General features: G+C 42.4%; 1 protein-coding gene across 1 annotated transcript in view; it reads right to left on the reverse strand.

Annotated features, from left to right (window-relative positions):
• Positions 1 to 23,391, reverse strand: part of ZMAT4 (zinc finger matrin-type 4) — a 339,027-nt gene that overhangs the window by 264,830 nt on the left and 50,806 nt on the right. Inside the window, exon 2 of the mRNA XM_029939109.1 lies at positions 6,596 to 6,701. Coding sequence (XP_029794969.1) covers positions 6,596 to 6,697 — 102 coding nt within the window. The 5' untranslated portion in view covers positions 6,698 to 6,701. The remainder of the gene's footprint in view (positions 1 to 6,595; positions 6,702 to 23,391) is intronic.

The raw sequence follows: 23,391 nt of genomic DNA on the forward strand, positions 1-23,391 counted from the left end.
TGCTAGGAGGTGATTACAATTCTAAAAGAATCAGAATATGATATAAAAACAGAATACTTGCATATATATTGTTTGCTACTAATTTTCTATTATTAATTTTTGGTCAGGTTTTTTATGAAAGAATTATAAAATTCCAAGAACTGTAATGTGTAACTGGCACATTAGCAGAAAGAAATTTAAAAAAAGAGTTCCTCTAGAAATTTGGGACTTAGTAAGAAAAGTCATTTATTTGCTAGTTGATTCCAGTCACCGAAAAATGAAAGATGTCCTATTAAAAGACATTGTGTGTTGAAGACCCAATGAGACTTCTCAGTTGCACACTATGACTCAGGACTTTGGCAAAAACCAGATTGAGAATGCGATCTTTCTACCTACTTTCAGATAACCTCAAGATTGCCATCACTAAACTGAAAAATAGAAAGAGGCACAGAGAGGAGGAAGCAATAAAAAAAAAGAGTTACCTTGAAATTATGTCTAGGAAAGAATTGTAGGGTGACAACACATGAACATTTCTGCTTAACCGACTGAGCCACCCAGGTGCCCCTGACATGAACATTTCTGAAAGAAAATAAATCAGAAGGCTCCTATATCAGAGATAATCATATTACTGATGCAATTATTATCTTGAATTAGAAAAGCTTTGAATATTCCATATGCCTTAAATCAGTCTCAGGAAGGAAGTGAGCTATGAATGCTAGCAGTCCCCAAGGAAAGTGTAGGACCCAAGATCAATTTCAGATGTGGTGAAGGCAATGGACGGTGAAAGACTGTGGAGGGTTGAAGCAGGGGTCATTAAGAAAAACAGACCAGAAAGTCCTTCTCACAGAGGAAGATCAGATCTATCTGGGGAACTTCCCCTACTCCCTGAAAAGAGATACATCCGAATGCCTTCACTGCAGGATGCCAACTCTGCTATGGGCCAGTGCTTACTCTGACTTCTTTTCTTCCTTTTTCTGAATCAGAAATGTTACCACTGTCCTCACCACTCTAAAGTGGAAAGAGGAGGAGTGACCTTTCTGTTTTCCTCACAGGCGGCTGAGCCCAGAGGAATCACATCACATCTGAAGGAGAGACTCACTCCCTTCCTGGAGACTGAAATTTGAGCTGAACAAAGTGACTAGGTAGGGCCTGCAAGTGTTCCTATGGAGAAGGGACATGTACTCTGTGTGTTAAAAGAAAAATGGAAAAAAAAAAAGAAAAATGGAATGGATTTTTGGTGACCAGCAGAGTTGAATGTGGCAGATGATCATATGTGTTTTTTGAACTCATTTCATTTTCCTACACATTTAAATTATTTTCCCCAACTTCCCCTGCAGCTAGGTGAGACAATGTGATTGAGTTCTAGCCAGTGGAATGTAGCCTGGCTCCTAAAATCCACCAAGTGATGTCATATGCTCTCAGCAAATGAGAAATCATACTACAGAACATATTCTACTACCCTTAACCAATGAGCATTAAGCACACACCAACTGGAAACAGTTCATAGCCAATGTGTGTGTTGCCCTGAGTTGAGATTGTTCTTCAGCCTGCTGCTGTTTACTTCATTGTAGCCTCTCTATTAACCATTTATTTTGTGCTCCAGTGAACTGTGTTGACTAGTAATAATTGATAAAAGATACAATAACTGGACTTGCTGGAATAAAAACAACAGAAAATATAAGAATAGGTAGAAATTTTACAGAAGCTCAAGAGTCTTCAATGAAATGGTCAAGAAACAAAAGTAAAGAGCATTAGGCAATGGGAAATAGGCTGAAGTCCTCTGACATTACAGAGGGTAACAAGAATAGTGTTAGCCTTAGCAAATGAGCCAATAATTGTATTAACATCATCTGGGAGAAATTAAGCATGTCATGACTGCAAGAGGTTCAGAGAGACTGAAGCAGTGATTCACAGTGCACAGTGCAAAGAAGCATCTCCATGGGAACTTTTCTATAAAGATCTTTCATAGTCCTCACCCAGGTAGCATTTGCATCTCCAGGAGCATCTCACCTGCAATACCTAGCGTGGCTGTTGACCCAGTGATCCCTGGGTCAACTGACAGAGCTCAAATCCAGTTAATATAGCTGATGGGTTTTGGAAATGTAACATGATATTGACCAACTATTCTTACATAGTAAAGGAGTTGTCCAGCCTGCATGCTAAAGAAGAAAAGGAAAGGAAAAAGCAAAGTTGAGAAGGTATAAGAGATGAAGGGGAAAAAGTCATTAAAGGCTTAGTTGTAGAAAACATCAAGCTGCTTTAATTGGCACATATGGGAACCTCAGTTTTTACCTTGTTATCACTAACCACAGAGCACTTACATCCCACCTACTACCTACAGACATACAGAGACCAAAAGGTCATCCTTTGGCCATTCCCTTGGCTTAAACAGAAACTAGGGAAGGCCACAGTTCTGTTGGAAGACACTCAAAACAAGTGAAATAGGAAATATTGGTTTCAGAGTACCTCTGTAGACTTTATGTGCCTGCTATCTCCCTGTGGACTCTGCCACTCCTGGGTGGCTTAATGGGGCTCATTTGTCAAGACTGACATTACTTCACAACTCAGAAATGTTTGAAGGGTTTTTCATCAATTTAGAGAATCACCTTTCCTATAACTACAAAACTATCACTTACACCTTGAAGCCAGCTCCTGAGTACAGATTGACTCCCAATGTATACCAACACCTCTTCTGGTACACCTATCAATGCTTCTGTTACACTTAACCCACTGCTTCTCTCTACCAGTTCCCAACCTCAGCCTCTGCATCAACCTACAAGTGCCTATGGGCCATAATGGGTCAAATTCTAGGGTGGGTGCTGTAGAAATAAATTAAGAAACTCAGTACATAGCTCTTGCCTGCCCTCAGGAAGCCTACAATCTTGTTTGAAGGTGCCAGGATACCTAAGCCATTGATTTTGCAAGGAACAATTAATTACACAGGAAGAGACAAGCCCATTTATGCCAACTTCATTGCGCCTGCCTAACAAAAGTTCTCTCCTTCCTTCTGGATCACTCATTCATATTTTTCCTTTAGCTTCACTCAAGAAAAAAAAATTCTCTGTCTTTTTCAGTTTATTTCTCATGGCCTTTCCTGTACAAATCCTCTTCTTCCTACACGCCAAAAAACTACTCACTCCTTCACTCATGCAAGCAACTCTTTTCTTTTGCAGAAAATTAGTCTTTAACCACTTGAAACGACAACCAACTACTTAAGTGGCCTCACTGGAAAAGTGTCGCTAACCTCTCTAACATCCAGGCATGTTGAAAAGCATACGTGAAAGCTTTCTCTTCCCCCTCTGCATCTGTGCCTACTTGTTCTATTGACTCAGTGAGCAGAGACAACATCTAATTATATTTTCCACCAAAACATTAACATGTTATTAATGTTTAGCAAGTACGAAAAACAATAATGTCTTTATATTTCCCATTTTTTACACTTCAGGATTTCATATGCAAAAAAAAAGATTTTAAAAGTATAGCATGGAAGGGTTTTTGGTCCATTAGACATATATTAGGCTTTTCTGTCCTCCTATACAAAGGGTCAGCCTTTTAAATGGGGCATGCAGCTATTAAGTATTAACCCATCTGTTGTGTTTTTTTCTTTTACTTCAAAAGACTGGCACACTAGTCCCATAGCAGAAGTCATACCAAAGCTGTTTTTTTCCTAATAATACACCTTGACCACAACCAATGAACTGTCATTCAGAAATGCTCAATTATACTGTTAAGTTCCCAAATGCTCAAGAGCCATAGGAGAGTACAAAGTCCCCTTTTCTTTACCCTCTGACCCCATGCTACCCCTACGTACTACTGTGCACCTCCCTTCCCTAACACAAATCCTCCTCAAAGCTCTTTGGAGATACCATGACCTCTCATTCCAGCAATCCCCAAACTTAACCCATCCATCAAGGCCTAGATAATTCATGACATTTCCAACAAACTGTTCTTGACCATAATAGCTCTTAGTGGTGACTTGCTCTTTAGAATTCAGAATATGAAAATATCGAAAAAGTTAACAGCACAACATAGCATATATCAGAAAGTCAAATGAGCAGAAGAATTAACACTGTTTATATCACATCAGATCAGCAGCTCCTTCAAAGCAGGCAGCAGAATTCTACAGATCACGTCCTCAGTGTCATATCACACACATATTAATACCACAATGAACCACCCATGCATGGCTTTTGCACCCAACAAAGTTTATGTGCTTCTTGGGGGCAAAGACTGTTTCTCATATAGCTTCAGAATTCCCTGTAATAACTAACACTAATAGTGCTGGACATGCAGAAAGTACACAGTGGATTATTTTTGATTTGCTCTGTAGGGAAGCTGGGAATATTTTCTAGTTGGGGAAAATCAAGCTAAAGTAATAGATCAGTGATAGAGCATTGAGACTCAGTGTGATAACATTTTCAATGAACTGAGTGGGATTTCAGACTCATAGAGACCCACTCTTCATGCAATTTCATCAGAGAGAGTGTATGTGGCAGGAGGAGGCAGATGAATAGGGTCAGATGATCAGTTCTCAAATGGCCTTCAAGATCATCGGATGGAAGCCATCCTCTTGGAGGTGAAAAAGTAATTGGGGAAGCTTTCTAACTGAAACTGAAAGACCAGATTGCTCATGAGGTGTGAGCCCTGATCACAGCTTTGCAGCAACAATGTGCAGTGCTGATTGTCTCTGAAAAAAGTGCCCCACCTCTTCCTCAAGGCAGCGAGTAAGCCGTCAGAGTCCCATCCATGCTTAATAGCAATGCATTTAATGTTGTTTTGATGATGTGTAATGCTGTTAATTGCAGATCTATTGTAATTGCTTTCTTTTCTCTATCTCATCTATGCTACATGCAACAAATAGTAACACATTCTCTAAACAAATTGTGCCACAGCGGAATACAGAGTGGTAACAGGAAAACCTACATTCAAATAACGAAAACCTTACTTGAGCAGCTAGGATCTTTTTCTTTAAAAAAAAACCAAAAAAACAAAACAAAAAAAAAACCTTTTTTTTTTTTCAATTTTCTGACATTACTTTTCTAGCTCATGTAGCAACAAAGCAGTGCTGGACTGTGTCACCAAGATATTTTTGTTAACAAGCATAACTGCACACCTGTGATGGGCAGGCACTATTCCAGGAATTATGGAAGATCAAATGAGTAAGCTCTGCTTCTGCCCTCAAGAATCTAATAAGATGATTAAAAATGAACACCAGAAGTCTAATAAAGGAAGAACATAAAGGGCTAATAGGAAACTATGGAATTTGAGAGCAGGAACAAATTCCCTAATTTTCCTTAACTGAGGAAATCATATTGATAAAAATTATGTGTTTATAAAGCAATATCCACCAAGCTTAGAAAGTTCTTAATTTCAAAAGATGGATATTTTCCATTTTAGATCATTCTTTTGAGCTCACATCTACTTCTACCACTTGATTGCCTACTGACAAAAGAATATGCTAACTTTTTTCACAGATTCTCATTTTTAAAAGTTTTCTCAGAAGAGTGCGCTTTATTTGTCTACATCAGAATATTGCTGCCATGGAGTTAATAATGAAAAGCAATACAATTTTGTATGTCCGGCACACTTTACAGCTTCCAAAGCATTTTCACAAACACTATTTCAAGAGGTCTCATTTGGTCACCACAAAACCCCAGGAGGTACGCGGGGTCAGTTGATTGTGTTTCTGGGCGTGTACATGTGCATGTTAATGTTATTTTTTTCATCATGCAGAGGACCCGTAGTCTCGGAGAAGTCTGGTGAGTGACAGTGACAACTGGCATTTGTCAGGCTTGTCAGACAAAAAGAAAATTGCTGGCTAAGCCCTCCAATCTAAAATTACTCACAAGTTATTACACTTGAAAACTCGTGTTCCCAATGGTATATGTTCTCTTGAAGAGTGCATCTGCCCTGGGCAACACTCAGCATCTTGGGGTGCCCGCATCCCCTTGTCTCCATGTGTGGTACCTTGTTCCCTTCCAGGACAATGGCCAACCCCTCTTCTCTCATTCTCTGTTCTCAGTAGAAGATTAAAAGGCAGCTATTTGCTCTTCCAACCTAAAGAGCCGAAGCCACTGAATTATGTCCTTCAAAAGTATTGGGATTTTGAAACTTTGTTACAACTTTACAAGGAAAGTTCTTATGCTAATAAACACATTTAGGGCAGCGGCCATCGTGTGGAAGGAATTTGATGCTGAATCTCTCTGGACAGTGATTAACAAGAGGCCTCTGAGCTTATCTTCAGGGTCATAGAAGGAAGAGAAGCTGGCACTAATGCATCCTGCCTTGTGTTCCTGAAAGGAACTTCAGGGATGAGCAATGACAGATTTAACAAGTAGAGAAAGCCCACTGAGTCTCCAGGGGCTAAGGCAAAAAAAAAAAAAAAAAAAAAAAAAAGATTCTGGGAAGCAGCCAGAACCTGAAACTGATGTCCCTAGGCCTCTCTCCCCACCCCACACATGCCCATTTGCCTTAGCCTGATCTCAGACTGTAAAGCTCAAGCCCTGTGGCTCTTAAAACATGCCCTGAGACCAAAAGGATCTGTCCCCAAGTCCCACACCCAGTCTGCGCCCTGTGGCTTCCACTGAAAACATCGAATGGGAAAAGTCATCCTTACCTCGTAATGAGCCACGCGCTGAGATTCAGATATCAGTTGTGCACTGCACACTTTGCAGTAACTGTCGGTAAATAAGTCCTGATCGATATCGGAGGACTTCATCAGGCTAAAGGAGAATCAACAGAGAAGAAAAATGAATCCACTGCTTTGATGTTTATGCAGGACATTAACTGTGTGCAGAAGCCAGGAGCACAGTAACAGACCCCATGATGATAGCAGTGAGGGAGACCTCCCTACACCTTAGGTGACACCATGTCAGTTAACCACCGTAAGGGCAGAGTTTATAATTTTCTCATAAATGCCAGTAAGACGGCTGGTACCCTGCAAAATAGAAATGCACCTTTAGTGTTTTCTTTTTGACAAATCAGACTTCTTATCTAATGTACTGCCAATGATTTATGTGAGAGGATACTTTCATACCTGATTTATATTAACATACTATTATAAGCTTTCAATATATGCAACATAAGAAGGAGGTGGAATGAATTTTGAGGCATCACCTATTAGACTATGATGCACCTACCAAATGCAACTCAAATCCTTCAAGAGAATGTTTAATGAAGTAGGAAGAAGTTTACCACTAACAACAGAAGTGTTTACAAATCAGTACATAGAGTATTATGCTAAATTTGTTTTAAAATATGTATAGGTGCATAGAAAAGCATCCCAGGAAGTTTTAATAAAGTCTTAATAGCAATAATCTTTCAGAGATTATAGGTAATCACTTATGTAATTTTATTTTTTAATTTTCTACAATGAACATGTATTACTTTTATAGTACATGGAAAAAAAGTTAGCTTTGTCAAGAACCTTATAAGCAATATAAAATTTAGTTTTGAGTTCAATAGCTTTATTACAGAATTAAAAAATAAAATCAGGCTAACCTACAACTTTTCTTGCAAGCCTATACCTTGTAAAGTGAGAAGCCCTCACCATCCATGCTGACTCTTCCACATTTAGAGTTACAGATATTCATAAAAGCCACCTCCAACATTATACACCACAACTGAACCCACAAAGGTAAATAAAATATTGTCAAATCCCAAACCCTGAATCAAAACGCAGCCAAGGATCTCACCCTTGTGAAAGTGATCTGTCACAAGAGTATCTCATAGCAGCTGCAGTGCAATGTTACCACTGTAGAAACACACACCAGCACATCAGAATGCTTTCCTACAACCCAGAAACTCCACTTCATTTTACCTCCTACCTTCCAGGTAATAAAGTAAGGACTATACCAGACAGCAGAGAGCTTTATTTTACACAGAGGCAAGAGAATTTCAGACAACCTAGAGTTTATTTTGCTCCCATGCCCTCTTTGATATATAACGCTGAAGTCACATAGTTGACTATTGGCATGGCCATATATGCTGCCTGATTTGCATGACTCCAATTTCCACACTGCAAAATCACCCCAGGTCCAGCCCAAGGCTACTTGCCAGCCGTGTGATGTTGGATGAGTCACTAAACCTTCTAGTCTTAGTTTCCTCCTACACAAATTAAGATAAAATATTACCCATGCCTTTTTAGAGAACTGTGGTGAAACTCAGAAGGAGAAATATGGAAGAAGGTACTATATAAATTATAAAACTCTTTTCATTTGAAAGGGATCATCATTACATTTTTAATAATATCCTAATGTTGATAAAATGTTGGCCAGGTCTTAACCAATGCAAAAAAATAAGGATAATGGTTTGTTTTAAGTGATTTTTGAAATCATCTTATTTCGTAGCCAGGCTACAAAACAAAGTATATACCTGAATAAAACGCTGCCTGCCTCAACAACTGTAAACCCACTTTCCATCCTTGTCCTTGGCTGTAGTGGCCATTCAGGGCATTTGATTTCCACAATTTGAAAAGATTCACAGATTTTGCTCCTAAGAGTTAATGGTGGCTCTGCTTTTTCAATGCCCTGAGTACCAACAATAATGCCAGGTAGTTAGGACTACTAACACTCAGGGCTGAAGTAGATTGTTATTTCTGGAAGGCTCAATTTCTGGCAGAAAACTCAGTCAGCCTGGAGTCTAGCACCTGCAGTGCCTGGAGACTCACTACCTAACAAGGCAACCTGTTCCAAAGAGTCTGGCAACTCTAACAGGTATTTTTCAAATCTGTCCCACTGTAGCTTTCACTCACTGATCCTGTCTTTGGGCACAACATACAAAAATTCTACTCTCCTTTTTCATGAGATATCCTCTCTCAAGTGCTTGAAGAGAGCTATCTTCTACCTATTCTGAACCCCTGTCCTGACTTACCATCTTGGTCTTTATCTTTTTTTTATGGCCCAGCTTCAAAGGCAGTGCCAAGAACAGAATGAACACTTCAGATACAGCCTAATCAGACAGAGGATCACAAATCCAAATGACCGTCGAAAATATCCATTATCATGTGTAATGGTCTCTATTCACTTCCCAGAAAGCAAATGGATAAAAGGTGTTTTGATTATGGGAAAATGTAGTACAACATTTTGAAATGTCAAATGGGAAAAGAAAGCTTACTAAGGTGTATTTTTTAAGCCAAGCTTCTATAAGTAGTTGTGTTTAAATATCATCATGTTCCCTGCTATTTCTAATAAAGAAGTGCACAAAAATAGATTCATGGGTGACCTGGTTAATAGGAATCTCCAAACTCACTGCACACTCCTTCCTCATTATACAAGCAACTGCAGAAATCAAACACTGTGATAGGATATTCAAGGTACGTGTCGGACCAAGTGGGGCCCGTAGGAGTCTGAGTCTCGGTAAAGCAGCTGTGCAGCAGAAATAGCTTTAAAGGCAGAATATAAAAATGTGTATACTAAAAAAAAAATTTCAAAGGAAGAAGAGAATATCATGGTTTTTTCCACTGTTTATATAAGAATATCGATTTGAAGAAGCCCATATGCAGTAAAATGGCAATAAAGACCCCTCTGAAACATACAAGGACCAAATGGAAAACCGGAATAAGTTAAATTCCAGTGGGAAGCAATTAGTAGGCAAGTGTCAGCCTGGTTTGTGTATAAGGCTGTTTCTCTAAAAAAAAAAAAAAAGAGAGAGAGAGAGAATTCTCTCTGTGTAGGTCACTTTAGACAACTAGAGAGCCTGATTTATAATTCAAAGAGTGGAATTCCCCAGGCAGAGGGTTGCCATTTGTTCCCTCCTCTGGCTTGTTTAGAATAGAATTCTCAGCCTCTCTGGCCTTCAAAAGCACAGGAGAGCTGGTAAGAACAAGGAAGGAAAACCAGACAAGCTTTCTTTAGCCTTGTCCGTGGTACTGAATCAGCAGCTAGAGCAGAAACTGAGCAAGGGGCCATTGATCAGTTAATAACTGGTCAGCCCAACTGTCTCATCAGAGCCAATGTGTAGTGACCCCCAAACTGAGGACTTGCTGACTATACTAGGCCCTATATCTGAGGCTCTGGCACATTCTGAGGAGGGAGAGAAGATCAGGGGAAGGAAGGAGTTTGATTACCTGGATTTGAAACTGATCTGAATGAAAACTTCCTCAATGAGTCCCACCCAGGCACATTCCAAAGCAAACACTGATGATCTGAATAACTTATCACTCTTCAGTATCCACAGAGGACTGTGCTACCTGTATTTTACTAAAGAAGCCCAGAGGGAAGTTGGAGGCAGTAGAAGGACAGGAATCTGATCAGATTCTCATTTGCTGTCCCAGGTCTCTATACAGTAATAAATCTATTTACATCTGGTAGCAGTGACAACTGTAAGGCCTGGAGGTATAGCTAGGTGTACAAGTAAAAGAAATATAGAGGGGGAAAGCGTTTGTTTATTCAATAATTATTACTGAGCATCCACTGTGTGTGAGACACAGGGATAACAGAGGGTGCTACTCCTGTCTTCCAAACCTTTATGAGCTATTGAGTGAGAACAGATACATGCACACAAAATATCTAAGGCACAGGCAGCAAGTATAATTTGGCTGGTAAAAAGCGATACAGGATTTGAGAAGACAAGGTGATTATAAGGAAGTCTTCAAGAAGGCTTTATAAGAGGTAAAAATTTAAGAATGAATAGAATTAGAGTAGAGGGGAAAGGGTTTAAACCCTTCCAATTCTTTTGGCTGGCATGGAGAAAAATATTACTAGTAGGCATGAGAAGATATATACAAGGGCTTCAGTGGGACCTATTTGGGAATGTGACAAATAAGAAAAGGAGGCAGCGAAATGCAAGGGAGAGAAGGGTACACAAGGCTCAAGACCCAGATGGAAGGAGGAGAGACTGAGGGAAAACACCAGGTCCCAAAATGTTTCCCGAGGTGCAAGGAATGGCCTTTTTTAGGATCTTTAGATACAGACATGAAGATTTCCCCTCTGCTTCTTTCTGCTTCTCATGAACAGATTTCAGGGACACAGCCTGAAAAGCCAGAGAAACCTGAGGTTTCATGGCCAAGAGTATATTCCTCATTCCATTCCATTTCTGATCATGCTAAAATAGCTTCTGATTCAAAGGTCCTACAGCCTATGCAGGTCTCTTCAGAGGAAAAAGACATTAGTTCAAATCCATGTTTGGTGCCTTGCCAACTAGATTTTTGAGTGTGAAGTTACATATCCTCCCTGGACCACCATTTCCTCATTTGTGAAACAGGGAAAACATGTTCACAGGTTCATTATGAGGATTAGAGAGGATGTAGATAAAAAGTATCAAAAAAGAGTGCAGCATATGGCAAACACTGAAAACTGGGTATTACCACCATTATGATGAACATTATTAATTTTGCATTATCATTATTCTTACTTTCAGGAGAGATGCTGTCAATATTTAAGTAAAGAAATAAATAGAACCACATTAAAGACTAAAGGGGCAGTTGATGTCTGGAAATTATAACTTTGATTGTCATCACCAGCTTCCTCTTTTGTATTAATAATATTTTCCAGAAAAATGGCTCACTTTTACTAAATTCCACTGCCAGCTGATACTCAGACCGTATGCCCATGAGGACCCCATACTTCATAAACATTTAAATCCATTTTTTTGAAAGTAGGTGCCGATACTGGCAGATGGAGCAGTTTGATGGGAACTCTCCCACCTTTTCTGTCACTCACCAGAGCTCATCTGACTGTGACTTGCCTCCTGTGGGACACAAAGGAAACCACATGCCATCCAAAATCTGAATTAGACCACTGACTGTGGTAGCTCTGAGTTGGTCACAGCAGTCCTGCTGCCCAGATGGCATCTTTTTTACCCCAGTCCCATGTTGTTGAGAGAAGCCCTTGGCTTGGTGATCACCACCAGTGAGTATCTTGCCACAGGTTTGAGCATTTTCACTATAAAACTGGGTGGCTCAGGTCATGATCTTACAGTTTGTGAGTTCATGTCTTGCATCAGGCTTACTGCTGCCAGTGAGGAGCCCACTTCAAATTCTGTCCCCCATCTCTCTGCTCCTCCCCCCACCCTCTCTCTCAAGAGTAAATTAAAAAATTTTAAGAAAACTCACCTATAAGATATAACAAGTACTTTTGACCCATTTTCTCACCACACTAGTCTTTTTAAAACTAGTACTTCAGACCCATGGCAATTTCAACCAAAGATCTAGTCTTCCCTTTAGGGACAGAGTTCTGAATTTCCAAACTGCCACTCCATATGACTTTGTGGACCCTTCAGTATCAAGGATTGTGGCTCCTTTAAAGATGTTCCCAAAAGTACTTGAGCCTCATGAAAGCTCTGGACCCAGAAGGCATAAAGATTTTATTTTACTACTATAAACATAGGAAGTGCTGCTCCTGAGCCAGGCTTAGTGCTAACGTCCTTACCACCTGATTTAATTCTCATTGAGACGCAGGCAGAGTCATCAGCCTCATTTTCTAGATGAGGAAGCTGAGGTTTAAGAGTTGAGTTACTCCCCAAAGGTTGCAAGGCTTCTAAGTGGCAACCAGGTTGCCAAGCCAGAGCTGACTATGCCCGCTGGCTTAACCCTCACCCTCTGCTGCCTCTCTGGGGCAGAACTCAGTGCATAAAGTCCTTTGGTTGGCTCCCTTACTGCCACAGTCTAGGGAGATCCATACAAATGTGAAAGTAGAGGGCAGACATTCCCAGGATTAGCACACAGTGGCCTGGAGAGCTCCAACTGTCCAGGTGGAGCCAAGCAAACTGTAACTCCTTAGGGCCCAGACTCTCTCTCTTCCTTGTATTTATCTAAACCAAGCCGGGATGCATTATCGTCTTCCCAGACACCCTACTCTTTTTCTAACTGCACATCCAGAGAGTCTGTGCTTCCGTAACCCAACTCACCCACAGACCTAGTACCTGCTTCTCTCCACTCACCCTGTACCCTGAAATGACCACCACTCCCTCTGTCCAGTCTGGCTGGCTCCTCTTAATCCAGTCCAAGAGCCTCCGTGTATGTCACGTGCCCACTCCCTCCAAGGGCCCACCACTCTGGCAGCTCTGACCCTTTGCTTTCTGTGCCTAATGCAGAGACACTGGACCCATCCTCTTTCAACTTTGATAAGCTGAACAGTAGACAAAAATGCCACCAATTAAAATAAAACCTCCGCTGGTTCAGAACATGAAACAGACATGACATGACACTGTTATTTAAATGCAGCCACATTTTAAAATTACTAATATCCAAAGGCTATGAAAATTGTTCCTGCTTTGTTTTATCAATATTGGAGGAGATTCCACTCTGCTCAGAAAGGGAAAGCTAGGAGAATGAGAGCCAGCCCATTTCTAGCACAAATCAAATAAGCCTTAGTGATTTTTCTGAGTTTTTACTCCACTAGTAAAAGAGCCCCAGAACCAGAATCCACCTTGTGGCTGCAGCCTGGTCTCTGCTCCATTCCCGTTTCAGACCCTGCCACTGTCTTTTCCCTCTGGCCTCCCTGGCAATAAAGGACAAAGATTTGTAAGACAAACTTGTGGCTTCAACACACATCTCCACAGCAACCACCCATCCCCGCTCAGACCCAGGAGCCCAGACGATGAGCTGGGAGCAGGATCTGTCCTTTCCCCTTCATACTTCATACTTCCCTCCACAAGAAGCAGGTAGCACAGGGCTGGCTGCCATGGCAGCAGACAAGCAGCCTTAGAAGGAAAACCACCATAAACATACTCCAGAAATGAAAGTGTACTGGTCTTCAATAAAATTGTACTAGAGAAGGGGGGCTGGGAGCAGCACAGGGCAGCTCAGAAGAAATAGGGCCCCAACTCAGCTCACAGGACTTGGAGACTCCAGCACATACTTTTCTTTAATTCACCACACACCCCACAGGTGGCCAGACAGGGGAACCTGGAACCTCCTGAGAAGCTGAGATCTGGTGAAGGTCAAACACACAACCACCTAAAGAATCTTTGGATTCCCCCTTTCTGGAGATAGAGTCCTTTCTGGTTTGATGCTATGGCTGCCATTGCTGATGTTGCTCACATAAAGGAATCTGGCAGTCCAGCCCTTACCGTACATCATCCACACACAGGTGCAAGCTCTGCTATCCAGCTGAGCTTTGGTGGAGAGAGAGAGAGAGAGAGAGAGAGAGAGAGAGAGAACTCCCCACACCACTCCTTTCCCTTCCCTGGCATTGCCAGAAGCTGCAAAGCTGACTCACACCACTTGAATAATTGCCTTTTAATGGCACCATTGTCTTCACTTGTAAAACCAGGCTCTATGATTCCTGACTCGGAGGCATCTGCCACTACTGGGTGCACATGCATCACCCTCGGCCCCAGGCCATGAAACCGAATCTGTCGGTCTCATTCACATATGGCACAGGCTAGCCTGATGACATCTGTAAAGAGAACAGCAATGCCCCCAGTCCTATGGACATGCACGTATGCCTCTGCCACATCTGAAGAGACACGCATGCCTAGGTCCTTGCCGCTTCTCCCCATCTGGCCCCCTGTCCTCTGTCAGAATGTGCAAGTCTGAATAGTAGGTTCCCAGGCACATGAAGAGTCCAGGGCTTCAGACCCACTCTAGCCCCTCAGATTTTGTGAGGCAGTTCACCAAGTGGCCTCTACCCAAGTCCTGCACATTATACAACTCCCTGGGATTCCTCCTTCATTCATTAAACAGATTTTTATAGAGCATTTACTGTGCATGGTGCTGTCTAGACACTAGGTTTGCAGCAATGAATAACACCCACAAGGGCTGATCTTGTGGAAAAGGCTCCTATCCTGGGATCTAGCACACATCATTCTACATAAACATGAACAGGATTCCTGTCTCCATCTACACATAAATAAAATATTCACATCCCCACTGGTAGACCATGCCTCTTGCTCTCCCACATGTCATTCTAGAATCTCTACTTGTCGCACGGCCCAACATCCTCATTTGCCCCTAACAGTAGAGCCTGAGGATGTGCACAGAGGCAGACAGAGCCAGCAGGTATTTCAAACAATGAAAGCCATTCTATCTGGGTTTCCAAAAGGCCCTTTCAAAGGCCTTTGGGGGAGGGCCTGAGGTGTCTGGCAATAACTCCACCTAGCTGACAAGTCTGGGCAGCATGACAGGGCGCGCTCATCAGAGAAAACATCATTTGCTTTTGTAGGATATTAATGGGGAAACTTGAGCACCTCTGCAGGTCAGTGGGTCAGAAGCTGTTTTATTTCTGCACTTTCAGAGGAGAGGCATAGGTCGTGGATGGAGAATTTGGATTTCCCTTTGTTTATCACTTCAAGCCACAGTATAAGTGAAGCCCCACCAGAGGAGGAAAGCCAGAGCGAGAGGGAAACAAAAAAGATCACTAGCCCAGAAGAGAAGGAGAGGAGAAAACACGAGGGAGCAGGGCGTGCTTACATTCTCTGTTACTCATTCCATCAGACTAAAGGGCTGCGCACCCATGTGAAAAAGCCACTCGTATTGTAAAATCCAGGCTCCCGCCCTCCCTCACCACTCAGAGGAGGAAAGCCAATCTGGATTGCTCACTTTCCAATACGTTAGCTTCCTGTTTGGAGAAGGTGCACACTCGAAACAGGAGGATATTCTTAACAAGCTAAAAGACAACAAGGCCTTTCTTTTTAACAGTGGTTACAAGCCTTCGAAAATATGGGTCATAAACAAGTATTCCATTACTATAACTTGTTTACATGATTTATCTTCACAAGGCTGCCCCTACTGAACCAGACAGATTGAGGGCAGATTTAAATGCAGCTATCACATCCAGGGCTCGGAGGCACAGTTCTGCACCTGTATCCAACTTCAGAGGTGGGCACAGACAAGGCAGACCAAGCTGCTGCTGGGAAAACTATTACTTTTATTATAATCTGTACTCTGAGGCTGCTGCATTGGCTGTCAGTCAGCCAGCAGACATTTTCAGCTCCATTCTCCACTACAGCATACAGACTCAACTCCGCTTCTCTGGGGAATCCTGTTTGGTCTCTATTTGTCTGCTGCTTTTCCTAACATCAGCAAAATGGTAGAATCCACATATAAGTGTCTGGAGCGGCCAAGATGGGAAGACACAGGAATTCATATGTTGCCAAGTTAAGGACTGCCCATCCATAAATTGACGAAAGCCTGCGTGCAGGTCTGCCTCTTCCCTAAAATCTTTCGGTCAGAATTTATTTTCTGATCAGAGATGCTTGAGATCTTGTGCCACTTTTTGCATTAGGATGCAGCAAGAAGTAGTAAAAACAAAGAGAGCTTAGGAAATTCAATTGTCGGGAAAATAAGCATCTGAAAGTATGACTATTATGCTCAATAAACAATAAAGACATTAGTAAAACTTAAAATATCCAACTATATCAAGTGTTAGGAAGGGCATGGACACACAGGATTTTTTACACATTTCTTGACAGGAGAGATGGTTGAAAAGTTAAGCATTATCTCATCAAGTTAAACAACCCAGCAACTGCATCCCTAGGTTATAGGCAAGAAAAAAACTTTTGCTCACATACAACATGAGGCATGTAAAGTAACATTGCTCAAATGACAAAAGCTACCCTCAGCCCAAATGCGCATCTATGGGAGCATGGCCAGATAGACTAAGGTAAGATCACAACAGGAATGAAGCAGGGCAACAGATCAGAATGTGGATAAATCATAGCAATCGAACATTTACGAGAGAAAAGTAAGTCAAAGAGAACATACACCAAGATCCTTTTCATAAAATCAGAACAAGTAAAATGTAAATATAGACATCTTGGGGATACACATAAGTTAAGCTACAACTCTAAAAATGTTTGGCAAAAAACCCTCAGATATATATATGGATAGGATTCAGGATGATGATTACCTCAGAAGGGCAGGATGAAAGAAAATCATGTGACTAAATACAAGTTCTTGCCAGATCTTAACTTTGTTTTGGAAAATGTTATAGGGGTGCTCATTCTGTTATTAAAGATGGTAAGGGATAAATAGATAGATGATGACGGGTGGGTAGGTAGGTAAATAGAAAGATAGATACCAAATATGTACCAAGGATGAGAGATGATTTTCTGGAAATGAATCTTCCACTCTCTCTAACAGATATATTTTTTCCCTTTTCCCAGCCACAAAAGATTAGGCTGAAATTCTCACCTTCCAGGTGACTGAGTTCTGGCCAATGGGATATAGGCAAATGTGCTATGCACACATCTAGGCCTGTCCCTTAAGAGCCTGCTGCGTGAGGCATGGAGCGGGGTGGGCGCACCTGGGCAGGCTCAGTCGGTTAAGCATCTGACTCTTGATTTCAGCTCAGGCCATGATCTCACGGTTTAGTTCAAGCCCCACATTGGACTCTGCACTGGCAGTGCAGAGCCTGCTTGGGATTCTCTCTCTCTCCTCTCTCTGCCCCTCCCATGCATGCATTCTCTCTCTTTCTCTCTCTCTCAATAAATAAATAAATAAATAAATAAATAAATAAATAAATAAATGAAATAAACTTCAATAAAAGCCTGCTGCACGGTTCTTCTATCTGTTCTCTCTTCTGAGGGTTAGATACTGATGTCTTGGTCAATGTGGGAAGTCACAGAAAAACAAGGCAGGCTCTCTGAAAGCCAGAGCTCCTATGACTAAGTGGAGTAGAGTCCTGTGTCCCCAAGCCCTAGGACGCATGGGACTTTCTGTGACTGGAAAACAAATTTCTAGTGCACTAAGCAGGGTTAGGGATTCCAGCATTTTTCTGGCATTACCTTCACTAACTCAACCCAAACATTAGTAGCTTGACCATCTGGACAACAATTACACACAAGTGTACTTTTCACCTAGTTACATCTCTTACATTCTTTGCAAGGTAGCTGGAAGAAGCCAAAGATTTTTCAAAGGTCAGAAATGTGCGGGAATAGATTTTAACACTGCCTCTTCTGCTCAGTGCCCTGGGTCATGGCATTCAATAGCCCAGACCTCACTGAGAAAGTTCATTTGGGCCAGTACCAACCTATTCCTCATTTGACTGGAATGTGATGTAAAAACAGGGGCTCTAAAATCTAGCAATTTATGAGAAAGTATACATCATTTCAAGACACAGCCTTGTGCTGATGCATAGGCTGGGAGCTTCTTTTTTAGGGATTTGAACTAGGAGTGCCTTTTCAAACAGCAGTGGCACCCTCTAGAAGGCTAGTCCATTTCTCTCTAGTTTTGAGCATATTTCGCTTACCCATCCCCTGGCATGTTGGTGCTGGTGTCTTGAAAAATCTGCTTTGCCATCTTGTGAGGGGGCAAACTGAGCAGATGGTCATGACCACTGGGATGCCAGGTAATGAGCAAGCGCCTCACATCAGAGTATTGGGGTCTTGTCACCTCGCCAGAAATGACAGCTTGGCTGTCTGGCAACAGCCCTGATGTTGGGAGGAAGCACACATCGCCCCCCTCCAGTTCCTAATGTGGTCATCCTTCCAAATTTGTGTCCCAAATCAATTCTTCTCATCTTTTCAGCTGAGGTGAGCACAGATTGGACAGTTTCCAGGTAGTGAAAGAAACCATATTGATATAGATTCATCACCTGGCTGAGCAGTTTCTGGCTTCAGGGAAAAGAGCAAGCATATCAAGTACAGGCAGGGTGGTGCCCTTTGAAAGCACTCCTCACTCTTCTGTGATAGCCAGACTGACCCTAACTCAATGCCACCACCCCTGCTCCCTCCTCCCCAGCTTCCCTATCTGCCGGGAGTGGGGAGGGACCGCTCAGCAGAACTGCAGATCAGTGTCCTAGAACATGAACACTTCAGCTGGAGCTAGGTTGAGGCAGAAAAAATGTAAAGAGGCATGGAATTCAGGCAATCCAGAACTAAGAAGATCCAGACAGGACATGAGTCCACATCCCACAATGGAGATGTATATGAAGAAATCATAACACTAGAAAGGACCTTAGGGATCACCTAATCTCATCCTTCATTTGCACAGAGACTCAGAAAAGACACTCAGGAAGATTATGGGAATTAATCATGTTTGCCTTATAAATCAAAGGCAAAATGGGGGTACCTAACTCCTAAAGTAAGTCTTTTTTCACACCTTCCTGCCAGTTCAGAATATTTACTATCTTCCTTTTAGGAACCATTTGGGGCCAGGAGGAAATCAAAGCCACTCTTTTAAATCTAGGAAAATCCAGACACTTGTGACTTTGACCAGTGGGAGCCAGTCATGGAGAGATACTCAACAAAAACCATCCTCATGTCAGATCCTGAGGATCGGGAAGGGCCAGAGAGAGGGGCTGAGACAAGGAGGAGCATCTGAGTAGGCAGGCTCACCTCTTCTGCCACATCCTCGGATTTTATAGGCAAGCATTTTGTCAAGAATGATAAAGCCCAGAGACCTGTGACATGTGAAGATGTTAGGGTTGGAGCAGGAAGTAAATTTAAGTACTGATTTCACATAAAACTGAGCCCTAGCAATGCAATTCTTATCCCAACCAGCAATTTCTACTTCTCACCAAGCAAAAATAATAGGCCATCCTCCCAAGTTAATGGTCCGTGACTTGCTTACTGACTGAGTGGTCTGGAACCACATCAAGGAGTACTTGGAACTTCTTATGGAGGACAGAGACACCTGTGGCTCAGATGCCCTTTTGAGGAAGTTGTCCTAACTGCTGCAGTGGAATTGGCGTTCAGGCTTCAGCTGTCCACCCCTTCAGGAATAGCATCTGCTGTGGACAGCTGTTTCACCCAAGGGCACACCCCTATCCAGGATGGCCCGAACCTAGTGACTGATAATGCAAGGATGAAAAACCCAGCATGGGACAACCCAGACAGGCCCCTGTAGCCCCAAAACTCCTCACAAGCTCGTTGAGACTATTGCATCTGTGGCAAAGCCCAGCTGTCTGATCCTGCTTATGCTCCTCCCTTTCTGGGCATCTGTCACCAGAGGCATTCCAAGCACTTAACTCTGTAGAATCTGTCTCCTGGTAAACCCTCAGTGGAAAGACATTTCATCACACTTGCCTCCTTGTGAAGCAAACCTCACATAGTGGCTCCACTATGGACCTCACCCCATCAGAAATTCAGAGACCCGATCAATTCCCAAAGCCCCAGAACTTCATCACGAGTCCATAAACGTAATCCCAGTGTATCATTTGTGCAGTAGTAGGCAAAGAATTGTTTCTGATAATGCTATATCCTGAGACAGGCTCTGCACTATTTAATCATATGCAAAAAAGAGAAATATGCTAGTGTTGAATCCTATTTCCCTATTCTTTTGATCCACAGTCTCCAATGTGGTTACAGTTACTACCGTACCATCTGACTTGAACTGATGATTCTAAGTTCCATAATGTCAAATAAGTCATATTTCAGTAACACTTCCTACCCACTGCTAAAAATATTGTTTCTTCCCACACAGTTATTCCTAATGAGATATTTCTAACCACCTGACACCCGGGGGAGTTCCCTAGCTAATATTCTACGGAGCCCCACAAAATGGAAGCCATATACAATAGAATCCCATCAGATGCTGGTGTCAGAGGGTAAGATGAGCAGCAACAATACAAGTTATTTTGTCCTACAGTAAGAGATGTTCTTTGGAGATGTCATTAGACCCACAGTCACTGTGACCCTGGGGAAAACAGTACATTCTTGTGTTTTTTTGCAGGGAACACACAAATTGGAGCTGGCCCCAGTAACTGGCTGGCTTTTCTCCAGGACCTTAGCTGCTCTTACAGTTTCTGATGAGAACCAGTTTGAAATCTGAACAACTGTGAACTCCCACTGAAATGTAAATGTATCTGGGGACCAAGAAAGCCTTCTGTCCAGCTGCACTGCCAACTAATTCCAGCCATTCCCAAGGCTTGCCACGCCTTGCTGACCGCATGCCCTGCTTGCCCGTCCTTCCCTATCCTGTGAAATGCTACACTGTACTTTCACCTGTTCATCAGCCCATGAGGCCATGTGTTGGGTATTCCTTCCCTGGGACACTTCCTCCTCCTTTCATCCAGGCTGGACCAGGGCCTCTTCTAGGTTTTCCCAGCTCTCTGCATATGCCTGCACATAAGATACAATGTGTCCCCATAACTGTGTGCACCCTCACTCACTGATAGTCTTTAGAGACAGAATTCACTCTTCCCTGTCCTCAGCATCCAGCACCATTGTAGGCACGTCAGCTAGTATTGCAGTAGCAAAACTAAAATGCACTGGTGTAGCCAACCATGTCTAAATGGCACTTTCTGTTTCTATTCTTTGAGCCTTAAAATTATTAAGAAGAGCACGGAGGGTGGTCCCAAAGGAAACAACTCCAGAAGAACCTCCAGGACATGTCTGGGCTGTCCCGGATAGGGCCTTTTCCAGGGAGAGCTAGGCAGCACACATTTACCTGTGCAGACATTTCAGTACCATCATGTAGGGGCTCCACTCTCTATATATAAATTGAGGCTAGGTCTCTAAGGAGAGGTCAGTATAATGTCTTCTCTTCTCCATCACTGGCCTCTCATTCACACTGGAAGGTCTTAGCTGGAACAGGAGGTAACACTGAGAGAAATAAACAAATGTGCCTTTGGATGACAGCGGCATCCCAAAACAACCAAATGAGTTCACCAACTCTTCCTCTTGCCATCAAGTGCATCTCTAAGTCATATCGTCTCATGGCCTTAAATTGAGCTTCATCCACTAATCAGACCACATCTATGGGACATCTGAGAAAATGTTACTAGATACTCATCTTCATAGGCAACATTTACTACCTTATGGATTGACTTGTGTCTATCAAGAAAGGTATGTTGATTCATAGGTCTAATAGGAGAGACCTGGCAGGAGACCATGGGGAGAGGAAGGGGGAAAGAGAGCGGGGGAGAGTGAGGCACACAGATCAAGGAAGACTACTGAATACTGAAAATGAACCATGGACTGAAGGGGGAGGGGGAGGGAGGGAGGAGGTGGTGGTCATGGTGGGGGGCACTTGTGGGGAGAAGCACTGGGTGTTATATGGAAACCACTTTGACAATAAACTATTAAAAAAAAAAAAAGAAAGGTATGTTGAAATCCTAACTCTTAAGACTTGTGAGTGTGACCTTATTTGGAAATGTAATGAAGTTAAGATGAGGTCATATTGAATGAAGACTGCTCCTAATTAGTGTCCTTATAACAAGAAGGGAACTTGGACAAACAAAGAAGGGGAAATGCCATGTGAAAACAAAAGCAGAGATTGGAGTAATACATCAACAAGCCAAGGAATGCCAAGGGCCATCAGAAACTACCATCAGCTAGAATAAAAAAGGAAAGGTTCTCCCCTAGAGCCTTCAGAGAGAGCAGGGTCCTGCCTACCTCTCAATTTCTTGGGAAATAATACACTGACCAACCATTTTATGCCCTATTTGGTAGTCCCATACAGTGATTTTACACAAACCTCACAATTATGCTGGAAGTTGGTTACTAAGGCCCAGAAAGTCCATGTGACCTGCCCAAGGAAAGGTCGCTATGAAGTCTATATAACGAGCATAAATAGAGCAAGGACTCAACTCCATGTCTTCTGACTCCAAATCCAGCCATCTTTCTAAAGCTTTTAAATGAAATTGTTGTTTCAGCATTTGCTTTAAGGATCTTTCAATCTTTATTAAAACTTTCCAGCTATCTTTGTTCCTTCCCACCTGCCAAAAGGAGAAATAATTTGAGGCTCTTGAGAATTCCAGATCTCATGGGCAGAAAAGGCAAAGCCAGTTGCAGCTCCTGCCTGCCCAGTTTTGTCAGAGATCCTGACTGGGTTGCTGCACTTGATTTGGGGGTCAAGAGAAAGCAGTAATTTACAAGCTGTCTTCACCTGCCAGTGTCATAAAGGGAGTCCGTAAGCAATTAGGCACTTCTAATCACTTAATCCACTTCAAATCTCTGCAAGGGGAAGGTGATAATTATGGAGCTCCGATCTGGCTGGTCCTTGGTCGGTCTTCAGTCAACCAGAGTACCACAGAATATTAGAAAATACATTTCCTAAAGACTTCTGCAAAGCATCTGTGGCCCTGAATTCAAGCCCTGTTAAGGAAGGCAAGGCCAGGAAACAATTTGGGTTTCCTTCTACCCTTTCCCTCTGCATGATGCTGCACTATCTCAAAGTCCCACACTACCAGGATCTTGATTATAAATAAGAACCAGATCCTTCATTCCATCATGTCATGTAGGTGACCTCCCCCATCACTACTCAGCTCCACAGCCCCATGACAAAGGTCCATATATATAATTTACCAGGTTCTGCTAGATTAGAGGCCCAGCATAATTTCAAAGCCTCAGTGTCCAATTCACTGCAACGTGGCATTTATATGCTGGAAAAGAACATAGAACAATGATGGAAACTGAGGAACAGACTAATGCAATCCCTGTTTCTCCAGGTCAAAAGACTTTCCAAGGCCATCGACACACCCTCCATAAGCTGGACTAAAAACTCTCTTCTGACCTTCCCAAAGCAACAGCATTAACAGTTCGAGATATTTCAGGCTTTTATCTCCAGGTCCCTAACACTTCTCCATC

Source organism: Suricata suricatta, chromosome 1, assembly GCF_006229205.1.
Source record: "Suricata suricatta isolate VVHF042 chromosome 1, meerkat_22Aug2017_6uvM2_HiC, whole genome shotgun sequence".
Taxonomy (NCBI): domain Eukaryota; kingdom Metazoa; phylum Chordata; class Mammalia; order Carnivora; family Herpestidae; genus Suricata; species Suricata suricatta.